Source organism: Mastigoproctus giganteus, chromosome 7 (assembly GCF_048544385.1).
Source record: "Mastigoproctus giganteus isolate SK-2022 chromosome 7, ASM4854438v1, whole genome shotgun sequence".
Lineage (NCBI taxonomy): Eukaryota > Metazoa > Arthropoda > Arachnida > Uropygi > Thelyphonidae > Mastigoproctus > Mastigoproctus giganteus.
Window position 1 is genome coordinate 19,909,196 of NC_143581.1, and position 14,965 is coordinate 19,924,160.

The 14,965-nt window shown below is 36.4% G+C and overlaps 1 protein-coding gene across 2 annotated transcripts in view; it reads left to right on the plus strand.

Annotated features, from left to right (window-relative positions):
• The first annotated feature begins 566 nt into the window (after positions 1–566).
• LOC150082624 (E3 ubiquitin-protein ligase MARCHF6) overlaps positions 567–14,965 on the plus strand; it is a 218,218-nt gene continuing 203,819 nt past the window's right edge. For both annotated transcript variants that reach the window (XM_090377546.1, XM_090377548.1), the window contains exon 1: positions 567–787. In XM_090377546.1, coding sequence (XP_090233672.1) covers positions 766–787 — 22 coding nt within the window. In that variant the 5' untranslated portion in view covers positions 567–765. The remainder of the gene's footprint in view (positions 788–14,965) is intronic.

Here is a 14,965-nt window from a genome sequence, read left to right on the forward strand (position 1 = left end):
ACTTCCCCCTATACTGCTGCAATTTGTACAGTAGCCTTTCATGTGCAACAGTATCAAAAGCTTTCCTGAAATCCAAGTAGATTCTGAAGCATACTGAATAACCCTGACCTTGCTCCCTCTCAGTTTCACTTGCTTCCACATTTAAAACTCCATCTTACGAGCAAGTGATTCGAAGAAGACACTTTGAACAATTTCTTTTCCTTCCTAGTAACAACACGTTCATAGCTCAAAAACAAATATACCCTTTCCTATCTTGAAATGGGATTTAGAAAATGGAATTACTTTCAGTTATTTATTGTTCTTATTTTCTAATTTATAAAAATATATGAGATATTCTTCATTCAATGTTTGGGACGAAAACTTTAATATTGTTTATTAAAGGTTTTAACTAAAACTTAGATAAAGTTGTTCACCTACATTTTCATAGACATTGTATGAAGTGTGAAGAGTTTGACATTTTTTTTTTTAAATTCAAAGGCTTTTTACCACCTTTCAAAATTTATACGCAGTACTATGTAATATTAGCAGAAATATTTTTTTTAAGTGACCTAATATTTTTGCACTTTAAACGCGCTCTTCGTTAATATGTGGTTTGCACCTTACTGTAGTTTGTATTCTGTTCAATGAAAACGTGAACGGTGCGAATCTAATTTGTTTTGAACACCTTTTTGGAATATATGACGAAGGGTGAAAGTCGTAGTAGCCAAGTGGCTTTCTGCTACTGATTTGTGGCAATTTTCCCAGAGTGATACTGCAGCTTGCAAAATGGATGAAAGCCAGTTACAAGGTTAGTGAAATTTCGTTACATGCGTATATAGTTCTGCTTAAAGATATTATTGTAATAGGAAACAAAAATAGTTGCTACACGATGAGTTACAATTTTTCCTTGTATGAAATAGCCAAATCAGAACATGCTTGAAAATGTAGTATTAACAAAAGTGTATCTCTTGCAAGTTTTGTTTCTACGTAAAACACTCGAAAACAGCTTTTATTATTTCATCGTCATGTATAAATGTATCAGTTTACTTAGTATAATTGATTGGTGTTTTAGCATGTAGAATAAGATGCATTCGTATGAGCAAGAGAAAAATAATACATATTTTTAAAAAGTGCAATCATTAAAGAGCCATAACTTGACAAGCGTGGGCAGAAGTAGTGTACATAACAAAGTTTACTTTGAACGAGGACATAGCATACGAATATGCAGCAAACATCGGTTGCAGCATAAAATAGATGTTCTTATATATTTATATATATTTTTTAAATCTCAATAAGTCCATTTTCAAAATAAGTATAACAAGTTTAGTTTGGAAAGAAATCGAAAATAATTTTATGCAGGCTTTCAGTATATAAGCGGAATATATTTCTGTATATGTGTATATGCTCGCGCGTGACAAGTACATATGCTAATATAATTCTTAAGTAAAAATATTAAGATGTTCACCAGAGTGAAGGGCAGTGAGGTATGCAACCCCCCCACTAGGACTGACATAGTATGGCAGGGCACTTTGTAACAGCAACCTCATCACCGCACCCACTAAAATTTTCTTGACTCATCACTGATAAGTACTATCATAGCGATGGATTATTTATTAAGGTTATGTTTATACATCAGAAGGGAATTGTGTGAAGTTTTTTTTTTTTTCTCCTGGGAAGTCTCAATTTCTTTTCTTTAAAATTTGAGTTTTAGTTGAAAAATTGGGTTGATTTCTTGAGATAGGCATAGAGAACTACTGTAATGCATTTGAAATTAGTGCTAGGAGGGCATTTTTTTTTTTTTTTTTTTTTCCAAGACAGGGAGAATGGTTCAGAGATTGCATAATGGCTATAAAAAGATTTGTTTTTTTAGCCATTAAAAAAACATTTGTTTCCCCCTCCTCATTAAACACAAAGCATCCTTTATTGAAAATGCAACTTTACAGCTGCAGTATGTTTACACACTGAATTTTTGGCTGTTCAAACAACCCATTGCAGTGGAAAGTGTTTTTCACTCAAACCAGACAGATCTACCTTTTAGAAACACAAGATGCACTTCAACCTGAGTTGCTATTGTGTTTGTTTATATATTTGATCTAAATAATACAAATCAGCCTGTCAACCAAAGTTTACCAGGAAGTGAGTTTGTTGCCCTGTAAAAGAACCATACTGACTTATAGAACAAATGAAAAAAAAAAAGAATGTTTAGTATGCCAACTTGTAAGTTGCATCTGTGTAAATAGAATAGAAGTCTGAAGATTTAGAAATGTATCTTTGTATTCCTTATAGAGACACTGTTCTTTGGGAGCTTAACATCTGCTGTTTTGAACCTGTTTTGAGCATATTTCATTGTCTTCTTTCTTGAGCAACTATTGTCAGACCACCACTGAAGTGTAGGATTTTTTTTTTGATAATTGGCATGTCCAAATTAGCTCTGCTGTATAATAGTATTCAAATGGTAAGCATACCTTAATATTGTAAAGCAGTGTCATGACAAATTGGACACTAAAAAAATTATACTGCCATAATGTTTGGCACAGAAATAGATGATGTGAAACAACAAATTTTTTTTATGCTTTTATGTGGCCGCTCATGGATTTAAAGCCCTTGCAGGTAGCATAGTGTGTATTAGCACTGTCTTCCCCATACTGGGTGATTTCCATCAAAAGGCTGAAATCCTCAGTGACATGAGGAATTTTTCTGGGCTTTTTTCTGCAGTGTGGCTCAGTTCATTGGTCTCAGGAAAGATAGCATTGATTTTCCTTTTGGAAACTTGGGTTTTTCATCCAGAAAGCAGACATCGACCACAGAACACTTGCAGTTTATAGACAGTATACGCTCCCACTAAACGTTTGGTATCACAGTGTATGACAACAGTTAATTTTCTTGAATTTAGCTATGGCAGTGTAAAGTTTAATATTAAAAAAAACAACATACTATAAAGCATTTTAAGTTTTTTTTTTTATTAAACATTGAAAAATTTACAGCAAAAAAATATTGAAATGATTAATATTAACAACCACAGGGTGTCTCAAAAATATTGGTACAAACGTTTAGGGGAGGTAGGTAACATCTAAAGGAATGTGAATCGCATAGGAACCCATAACCGGAAATGTCACGGGAAAGTAGTAGCAGAAGCACAAGAAGCAGAAATGACACAAGACAGTGATTAGTGGCAAACATTTATTTGACATAATATTAACAATGGAGTACAAGATGGATGCATTTCATGATGTTACAACAGATGCTCAAAGGTTCCGCCATGAGACGCGATGCATGCTTGACACTGACGCAGCATGGATTGGCAGACACGGTCGAACACACCTAGAGTTTCTTTGACAGTAGCAGCAGCGCAGACGAGTCTTGCCACGAGATCCATTTCCATCTCCACAGGCGATTCATACACGATAGATTTGAGGGCCCCCCCACAGAAAGAAATCAAGGCTCGATAAATCAGGTGAGCCTGGGGAGCAGGCAACGGGTTCACCCCGGCCAATCCATCGAAGCCCAAAACGCCTGATCAAATGGTCACGAACACACCTTCCATAATGGGCAGGCGCCCCGTCATGTTGAAACCAAATGTTGCGTCTCACATTTGCTGGAACATCATCAAGTAACCCTGGTAGAACTTGTTCAAGAAAGATTCGATATTTAGCAGAGTTTGTGTGGGATGGTAACAGGTATGGGCCGACTAAGCAGTCACCGACCATACCTGCCCGCACATTTATTGCAAAGCAATGTTGTGCCACATGGGGGCGCACACCATGTGGGTTGTCATGAGCCCACACATGAGCCTTCCCGAGTGAAATAAGCCTCATCCGTTAACAAAACATAGGCTGGAAAATTCAAGTCTTGAACACTTTCTTGGAGAAACCACTGTGCAAAAGCCACACGTGCAGGATGATCTTGGGGGAGCAGTAACTGAACCCTTTGGAGATGAAAGGGGTGTAAGGAATCGTCGTGCCAGACATGCTGTACGCTACAATGAGACACTCCTAAGGCAGAGGCAACGGCACATGTGCTGGTAGTAGGATTATTCTGGACGGCATTCAGCACAATTTCTTCCATGGCAGGAGTTCGCGTCAAATGTGGTCTGCCCGCACTACTCCTGTTACCTCTAAATGACCCATAATCGCACAAATTTTGATGCACATGCGCAAACAAACGGTGGTCCAGTACATGTCTGTCTGGGAAGCGTTCTCCATAAATTCGTTGAGTGGCTTGTCCATTGTCCTCTGCTAATCCATACACTAGGTGCATGTCTGCCAGCTGACAGTTCGTATATCGATGCATGCTCTTCATGCAGCGACTACTGCTTGAATGAGTAAACCAGAAATTTTCCCTCTCGCAAACTGATGAACAGCACAGTCTACCGACTTACGGTGACGTTTCCGGTTATGGGTTCCTATGCAATTCACATTCCTTTAGATGTTACCTACCTCCCCTAAACGTTTGTACCAATATTTTTGAGACACCCTGTATAATGATTTTTCATCAAAATATCCTCCACGAGATTTTTCTGCCTTATATTGACATGGCATTCTGGCGATTAATTTTATAAGTGTCTGTAATAGTCTAATAATAATCTTGACTAACATTATTCCAAGCAGCCTGCAAGATTGCACGGTACCTCTGTAGCCAGGTGGGCAGGTGCAGCAGTGCATAGCACACGCTTCTTGATTAGACCAGGGTTCAAGACCATGACCATCAAATAAGGAGGATGCGGAAAGGTCAGGGAATGACCACCGTATATCCCTGGAGCAATATGGCTTTAGTTGCTAGTGCTCCTAAAAACCAAATAACAACAACAGCAGCAGGGTTTCACGCAAATTTGAAGATGGGCAGACTTCATGGTTTAGATGATCCGATAAAAACTCTATTGTGTTTAAGTCAGGCAGTGGGGTGGCAACACCATAATTTGCACTATCTCCTCCTGTTGTTTAGTTGCTAGAAAGTGTCTGCTTTGGGCCATTGTTTTGTTGCAATATAAAATTTTTTCCACAAAGTCGAAGTCCAGAAGATATTGCATTATGTTCAAGAATGTTTTTATAGCCTTCGTTTCCTAAAATCCCTCAATTCTGATGTCACCTACTCTAGAAAAACAAAAGCAACCCCAGATCATGATTGATTCCACTACTGTGCGTGTAGGCACTAAACAAATGTGGCTCCATATTTTCTTCAGTTGATTGTCTCACATAAGCTCTCACTTCTTGCATCCAAATATTTCAAATTTGGATTCACCTGTCCACTATGTTTTTCCATTCTTCATTTGTCCAATATTGATGGCTCTTAGTCCAAGCCAACTATTTATTTTGATTTTCCAGTTTTAATAAGGGCTTTTGGACTTCTATACAGCCATGAAGTCCTGCTTGCTTAAGAAAGAAATATTTTACAGTGGCTGTGTACATGGGAGTTTCTCTGTTTCTATTGAACTCAGCTCAAATTTCAGGTGCAGTAAATTGTCAGTTTCATTTAGAAATGATTGTTATGGTCTTATTTTGTGCTTCTGTTGTTATTCATGTTCATCCTGATCATGGTTTGTCCTTTAAACTGCCAGTCTTGTTGAATCATCAAATGGTAATTTGTACTCCTTTAAATGAAACACCTAGTTTTTTGCTAATACTTCTCATGGGATAACTTTCTTTATACAGCATTCCTTTTTTTCAACACTTAGTTCCTTATTTTATGCTGATATTTGTCACGAAACACAAAACTTTCACTTTCTGAATGACAGGTGTTTGATTTTTATAAGTTACAGCTCTTACTCTTCAAATTATATTATTGAAAAATACTCTAGACCACATTCTGGAATATTCTCAAATATTCTAGAAAGTTCTTAAATATTATCTCAGTTTTTTTATTTTTATATATTATACACAATATTTTAATAAAAATTTGTTAACAAGTTGGTCCTGTTTTAATAAAAACTTTGAAAATTAAGAAAAATGTAATGTGATTTCAAACTTTTAGGTGGGAGTGTACCTCACAATGTGGTCTTAGTCACTGATGTACTACAACCCCACAACAAGATGATTCAAACTCACAATATATACTGAGTGATCACTGAATTATGACCACCCTTATGAAAACTGAATGCGACCTGTTGACCACGTGAGGTATGAAAGTGCACAGTGAGTCTACCTACGTAGCATAGATAAGGTGTCAGTGGTTCAATAGGTAGTAAAATTTCAAGCGTGATGGGTAAAAGGAAGGATTTATCGGACTTTGATAATGGACAGTTTGTGGGTGCTCGACGAGCTGGTGCCTTGATTTCCCAAACAGCTGAAGTGGTGAGGTGTTCGAGAGCCACCGTACCAGGACTGACATCAAAATGGTCAAACAACGACCCAACGGCAAAACTGCGAAGGTCAGTGAAAGGTTGATGTTAGAGGTGAGCACCAGGTCCGATGACTCGAAACAGGCACAGCACTGTTGAAGAGTTGACTACTCAATACAACATGGGCCAACCTGGAACAATATCTGGCATGACCATGCGTCGCATGAATGGGCTATACCAGCAGACAACCTCTACAGCATCCTCTCCTAACCAAGGTTCATCGGTGTAAAAGACTCGCCTGGTGCAAAAGCATATAAGTCGGATGTTAGAAGACTGGAAGAAAGTGTGCTGGTTGGATGAGTTACGTTATTTACTCCACACCGTGGATGGTTGTGTACGGATTTGGTGTCAGCAACATAATGCTCTTGATCCTTCATGCATGGTATCAAAAGTGCAGGCCGATGGAGGCGGTTGTATGGCGTGGGGCATGTTTTACTGGCAGGAACTTGGACCCCTGGTGCATGTGGAACAACATGTGAGTGGTCTCCGCTATCGTTAACTGCTTGCTGACTGTGTACACCCCGCTATGTTACACTTTTTCCTGAATGGCGATGGTGTCTTCCAAGATGACAATGCGCCAAGCCATCAGTACTTATTGTGCAGGAATGGTTTGAGGAACACAGTTGTGATTTCCAGCATATCGATTGGCCTCCGAACTCCCACCAATATCAGTCCCATAGAGCACTTGTGGGACACTATGGAAAGGCATATCAGGCATCTGGATACATCAGTCACCTCCATACTGACCGCATTACACACAACTTGTTTGGCCATACCTCCTGAATGCTTCCGACATCTTGTTGAATCAATGCCATGTCAGATAGCTGCTGTACTGAGGGCAAGAGGAGGACCTACGAAGTATTAGGTAGGTGGTCATAATTCAGTGATCACTCAGTGTATATTGAGAGTTCAGTGTCAGACAATGTTAACTAAAAATTGCATTTTTGTTTTGAGACAACTTTAGTTTTACTTTATACAAATAATAATGCATATCATGTTATAAAACTGTATCTCTCTCTAGTAGTATACAAGTTAGCTTAGTCTATAAGCACATTTCCAGTAAACAAAGTAAATATCAAATGACGTTTTGTTGGTTAATTATAAAAATGTTTACTACAAAATGATTTTGTAGTTAATGTTGTCTGACACTAAACCCTCAATATCCTAGTATACATATGCTATCACTCAAGATTATGGCCATTCCATCAAAAATTCTGATATTCAATGCAATAAAGTGTTAAAACCAGTATAAAAGATCAATTTGAAGTCTGATAAATCTTTTATAGTACATTTACTGAAAAACTGGTAAGGAATGTGGAAATAAGTAGTTTGAATAAATTTCAAGAGGAATTAGACAGATTGTTAGAAGGGATGAGTAAATGATGTTTTGTTTTTTTTAATTGATGTGTACTGGTCTACTTCCTCTAAACTTGTTCCTTTGTATCATTTTGTCATTATTAATACTAAATTACCCAAGTGTTCTAGATACATCCAGTATTCCAAATGCCATTGTGCAATATAAATATTTTGACATTACTTATTTTATCTTCATTCCATGATTCTGAAATGATAATAGACTGTATCAGATTTATTGTTAGGTTGTGGCTACATAGATAGCATCTAGATAAGCAATATTAACCCAGCATTAATGCTGTGCAGATAAAATGTATACTCAGGAGGGAAAACTTACATTAAAAAAAAAAAAAAAAAAGAAACCTTCCAATTTGTTGTTTTTCAGCATCTTTCAGAAATCTGAAGGATTGGGTAGAAGCAGTTTGTTTGTTTGTTTGGGGATTTATTGGAAGCATCGGCATCTATGGCCATAGTGTGCCAATGGAAGCAGTAGTTAGCTCCATTTAAGTTCATTGACTGTGAACAAAATGCCATCTTAGTTGTTTGTTATCCCATGCCTTCTTGTGTTACTTTTGTGAATAGACTTAACTATGCTTCGTGCAGTGAATCAGATTGTTTGCAACTATGATGCAAAAAGCATGAGGATTCATTACTGATTGCAGAACTGAATAGCTTTTAATTTTGATAAAGTTGTCTGTATCCTTCTCATTTATTTAGTTTATTGTATTTATTTTTTTTTAAAAAACTTAGTGACTATAAAATGGCAGTTTCATTTTAAAATAGTCACAATGTGAATAACCAGGAACACAAATTTTCATTCTGAAATATTCACAAAAGTAGTAACATTAAAAGTTTATGAAGAGCTGTATGTGAAAATTAATGTCTGTGACCATTTAGGTTATGAAATTTGGGTGGGGGGAATCCTATTGCCATTAAAATTATAATGTTTAAATATTACTCTTTAATATTAAAACAATTTTATTACTGAGAAAAAAATGTCATTGAGAAATAATCAAAACTCATTATTCTATGCATTTCTGTTTTCAGAAAATTTCACACTTTCACTGACAGGTTAAGAAATAGTAGTAGTAGTGGCATGTGATGCAAGTTTGTTGTTATTTGGTTTTTAGGAGCATTAGCAACTAAGGCCATATTGCTCCGGGATATGCGGTGGTCATTCCCTGACCTTTCCGCATCCTCCGTATTTGGTGGTGAAGGGCTCGAACCCCGATCTAATCAAGAAGCGTGTGCTGCGCACTGCTGCTCCTTCCCACCTGGCTACGGAGGCACCATGTGATGCAAGAAAGTAAGCATATGAGCTTATGCAGCATCAGCCAAAAAAAAAAAATTGCAAAACAATCCCCTCTAAATATTTGTCCAGTTCCTTCTTAAATTTATTTAACCTATCAACTTCCACAACGACAGATGGAAGTTTGTTCCAGCAATTAACTAACCGCTGGCCAAAGGCAAATTTCTGCACATCTATTCTACATCTGTCCTTCCTCAATTTCAATTTGCCCCCTTAGGTTCATAATCTGAACAAGTGGAAGAATCCCATCAGAATTCAGCGTGCTCAACCCATTCAATGCCTTATACACAGGGCTGGCCTGAACAAAAGCGGGTCCCGGTGCAAAGTTGACTTGCGGGTCTTGATACAAATTTCATACAACAAAATAATTTATTGCATTTTGATATTTATTACATTGCACAAATTGGTTTAGTAAGGATTACATGAAAATGATAAATAATTAAATTATTTTAAGAAAATTAACATTTCAATCACAAAAAAATCTTTAATAAATCAAATAAGGAAAATAATTGCTTCATATACTTATAAAATACAATTTGGTATGCGACTTAATCAAATAAGGTCACAATATGTGATTTTTGTTTCATTTTCTTACATGTTTTATAGCAAATTCGTTGATAATATCATTGTAATTTAGTTTTTTGGCTATTTCGGATTCGATAGATAAAATGGCTAAGGAGGTAAATTGTTCTTGACTAATGCTAGATCTCAAGTAATTTTTTATTATTTTCAATCTTGAGAAAGATCTTTCTGCAGATGCGACGGTAATTGGTAAGATTAATATAATTTTCAGAACAGTAACAAAATTTGGATACCATTCAGATAAATTATTTTTCAGTAAATATTGTAATATTTGTGATATTGTGATCCTGGAAGGCAAAACTCGACGACAAATTTTGATTCATTAAATAAATCAATGCAATCAATATCGTCTTGCAAGGTTGCATTTAAGTCTTTGCAACATTTAAGAAGATCGTTTTCAGTCAATTTTTGAATATTATCCGAATTATATAAAAAAAACCATATGATGTCTCATGTTCATGATAAATTTCGAATCTTTTCTTAAAAGAAATAATCGCACTATCGATTATGACTAGAAAATATTGAATTCTGAAATATTCTTCGCCTGATGAAATAGGCTGATCGGTTCCTTCATAACAAAATTACTTTGTTTTTCATCCAGTTCTTTGATTCTTAAATTCAGATGTCACTTGTAATTCTTCAGTTATTTCCTTTGCAGTTATTAAAGATTTGAATCCCGATACTGTTCAAAAAAATTTAAAAGGCCTTTTAAATGTGAATTTTCAGTACCGATATCTATATTTGAATTTTGAAATATCTTGCTCACAATATTTACTTCATTCAGTATGTCATACCAAATGACCAAACTTAATAAAAATTCAATTGAAGTAAGTTTATTTTCGATTGATTGGATTTCGTTTTCATGTCACTGGTATGATCATAAAGGTATTTCAAAGCTAGAGAGGTGCCTCTGAAGCCAGGTGCTATGCTTCTTGATTAGACCGGGGTTCGAGCCCGTCACCACCAAATACAGAGGATGCAGAAAGGTCAGGTCACTAAATACGGAGGATGCGGAAAGGCCATATTGCTACGCATATTCCCGGAGCAATATGGCCTTAGTTGCTAATGCTCCTAAAAACCAAATAACAAACAAACAACAACAAAGCTAGAGAAAATTGTGGTATTTGGTATCTCACAGATTTCACACTTTCGAGGCGACATTCCCACCTCATTGCTGACAGTGGTTTTGGAGTAAGATGTTTGACATGCTCTTTTAATATATCCCAGCGCATCACAGAACTTGCAAAAATATTATATATGCTTTGTAAAGTCCCAAACAATGAATTTGCAAGAGAAGATGATTTTGAAATGTCTCCAAGAACTAAATTCAAATTATGACTTCTACAGGGCATATACTGTGCTTTGGAATTCTTTTGCAGGATAAGTGCTTGCACGCCTTAATATAAACCTCTCATATGAGCTCCGTTATCGTACCGCTGTCCTTGACAGTTCCCTAAATCTAATTCCTCCTTTTCTAATATGCTTTCAATTTTGGCTGATAACCCTTTTCCTGTGGAGTCTTTTACTGTTTCAAAACAAATAAATCGTTCCTGTATACTCACATCACTTTCAGAGTTATCTACATTAACATATCTTAAAATAACAGATAATTTTTCTTGATGGCTTACGTCTGGAGTGCAAACTAATAAAATTGTGAAATACTTAGCTTTCTTAACTGTATTTATTATTTCCTTTCTAACTTTTTTAGCCAAAGCAGAAATCAGTTCATCTTATATTCTATGAGATAAATAGGAACGTGATGCTGATTCTATGCACCGATCCAAATGTTATTTCATGATTGGGTAAAATCTTCTATGAGATCTAAGAAATTACCGTTGTGTGGTTTATATAAAGCATCGCTACTGCCCCTGAACGCCAAATCATGCTCTGATAATTATAAAATTGCAGCCACTATTCATTCACAAATGCATTTTAAACGCTGTTTCGTTTTTAATTATTTTTTTCATGTTCTTTGTCAATAGTGTTTCCAAGTTTCAAATTCTTCCCGTTTAGATTGACCAAAATAAATACATCACTTTTCTCAATCACTTTTCACAACCTTTAGACATATATAATAAAATAAGACAAGAAATTCTTTACTCATTTACTATAGAAATCCAAATCGAGAAAAGGTATCGAAAATTGTATTTATTTAACTATTTTTTGGTCAAACCAGTATTATTAACTTAAAATTTTCTCAGAAGAAAATTTAAGTCAACTTTTTGAATAATTTCGAATTCACTCGATCTCTCGAAGGTAGAAAGCGAAAAAGGGCCAAGAAAACCCAGTGAGTGGTATATATAGCCTTTAGAGTACGATAACTGTGCAAACGCTGGCGACATATAATTGTACGTCTGAGTGACTTGTAAGGAGAGATATTTTAAATATATTTGAAAGAAAATATATTTTTCCGTGTTCTTTGGAGAATTCTTGGCAGGCTTTCAGATAATGTTAATAACACGATTATTGACATTTTATTTCTTATGTATATTAAAAATATGGCCATTTTATGGCAATATCGCTAGATTTTGCGACAGTATTAAAACAAAAAAAAAAAAAAAAGAAAGAAACCATTTTTATTTTGCAAAATCAGTCAGCGGCGCGGGGCCTTCAGAAATGCCGGGCCTTGTGCACTCGCACCGTTCGCACCCCTCTCGGGCCGGCTCTGCTTATACACTTCAATCAGATCACCTCGCAGGTGCCTAGTCTCCAGATGCTGTAATTTGCAGAACTTAAGCCTCTCCTAGTGAGAGGATCCCTTCATTCCCCTCACCAATCTTGTTGCCCTTCTCTGTACACTCTGCAAATCTACATCCTTCCTAAAATGAGGCCTCCAGACCTGTACACAGTACTCAAGGTGTGGCCTGACCATTGCCTTATACAGAGGGACAATCACCTCCTTTTCCCTGCTAACAAAATTCCTGTATATCATTGACAACACCCCATGACCTGCCCTGGAAACCTGTCTGTATTGCTCAGAAAACTTCATATCTGACTGCACAATTACTCCCAAGTCTTTTTCATTTTCTACCTCCTTAAGTATAGTACCACACAGTTGGTACGTTTCTTTGGGGTTACTTCTACCCATATGCAGTATTTTGCATTTTTCAATGTTAAACTTCAGTTGCCACTTCTCAGACCATCTGCCCAAATTTTCTAGATCCTGTTGCAGTAACACACTGCCATTACTGCCATTAACAACCCTGCCAACCTTTGTATCATCTGCAAATTTCGATACTAAGCCTGATATACCTTCATCAATATCATTGAAAAAAAAAAAAAAAAGTGGACTCAACACCGAACCCTGTGGGACTCCACTAATAACATTAGTCCCCGAAGAGCAGCACCCATTGATTACCACCCTCTGTCTTCTCCCACTTAACCATCATTTTATCCATTGTAGCAACTTACCCTTAATACCATTCTGCTCCAATTTGTACAGTAGTCTTCCATACGCAACAGTGTCAAAAGCTTTCCTGAAATCCAAGTATATAATATCAAAATTATTTTTTGCATCCAGTTCCTTTGTAACCACATCATAATAACCAATCAAATTTGTCAGACAAGACTTTCTGTTAACAAACCCATGCTGTGTCTGAATTATTGCTGCAGTCTTGTCTAGATGATCCTGCAATGCATCTTTAACCAGTGACTCCATTATTTTACCCGAAACAGAAGTTAAACTAACTGGTCTGTAATTACTCGTGTCACCCTTCGATCCCCCTTTGTGAATTGGGAACACATTTGCACATCTCCAGTCCGTGGGGGACCTCCCCTAAGTCCAAGGATGCTCTCATAATTATGGCTGTAGGTTTGCTTACTTCCTTTGCCGCCTCCTTTAATATAACTGGATAGATCCCATCCACCCCAGGTGCCTTTCTTATGTTTAACTTCAACAATTTCTCCCCCACTTTGTTCTCAGTTATTACAAAATCATTAAGCAATTTGATAATTCTCATGTGTGAATGTAGATGCAAAATACTCATTCAGTTTGTTTGCTATCTGAGCAGGATCATCAACAGTTGAACCGTCGATATCAAGTGGACCAATCTGATTCATCCCCTTCCTTTTAGAGTTTATATAAGTAAAGAAATCCTTGCTGTTTTTCTTAGCATCCTTTGCCAAAGATTTCTCGTCATCTGCCCTCGCCTGCCTAACCTCCTTTGTGACTTGATTACAGACTAGCTTATATATATCATAGTTTCTGTGTTGCATGATAATTTATATGCATCCCATTCATTTTTCTTCTCTGCCACGAGTCTCATTAGTTTGTTTGACAACCATTTAGGCCCAAACTTTGAACAATATTTCTTAATAGGTATGAAACGTTTAGTAGCTTCCACTATTAATTCATTGAATGCTTTCCACTTAGAATTTGCTGTTGGTAACATCATCAGTTGGTCCCACTGTGCAGAATTTAAAAACTGTCTGAGTCCAAATGGCTAAATGGCATATGTGTCTCTAGCCACGGGTGCTGATTGTAGTTAAAGAAAATACTCAGAATAGCTACATGTATAATTTTGAATATGACTTCAGTTGTTATAATATGAATCAGTTATTATGAAAGCCTGTGGCTGATCTGTTATGGCTACATGTGGTTTCACATAAAAGTTAGTTCAAACATCAACTGACTCACAACAACTACATTCTGGTTTGTCATATTTGTCTGATATATAGCTATAGGCACTGGAAATCCTATTTTCACCACTTAAGTTATGGAATTGTATTTATGGATTTTAAATTAGCTCTGGGTACTCTGGTGTATTTTGCCTATATGAATTTTATGGTTTTAATCATTGATGCACAATTCAGAAGATATCTACTGTGCTGTTTTAATCGGCGCCTCCGTAGCCAGGTGGGAAGGAGCATTAGTGCATAGCACACGCTTCTTGATTAGATCGGGGTTTGAGCCCGTCACCACCAAATACGGAGGTTGCAGAAAAGTCAGGGAATGACCACCGCATATCCCAGAGCAATATAGCCTTAGTTGCTAATGCTCCTAAAAACCAAATAACAAACAAACAAACAAACAGCTGTTTTAATCTTTTGTACAAAGGAACACAAAACTGATATAAGTTAGGTCACATCTCTGTTGGCAGAGGAGTTAAATATATCACACTTTTGGTAAGATCATATGTATACAAAACTGTATTCTGTGCTAATTTAACACGGTCTTAAAGGACACTATAATGTCAGTATTCCTGAAAATGCTAATTAAATTCATGTACTATACTGTTGCATATGGAAAGGATACATAATACATATTAATTGAGAAACTTTTTGAAATGTGGTGTGGAGTAAGTTCAGTTCTTTTGTTGAATCTGGTTTTTAGTATCTTCATTTAGTTATAGTAGATAACCTCTATTTATAAACTTATTTTAGTAACTCCAATTCTGACAACATGCAGA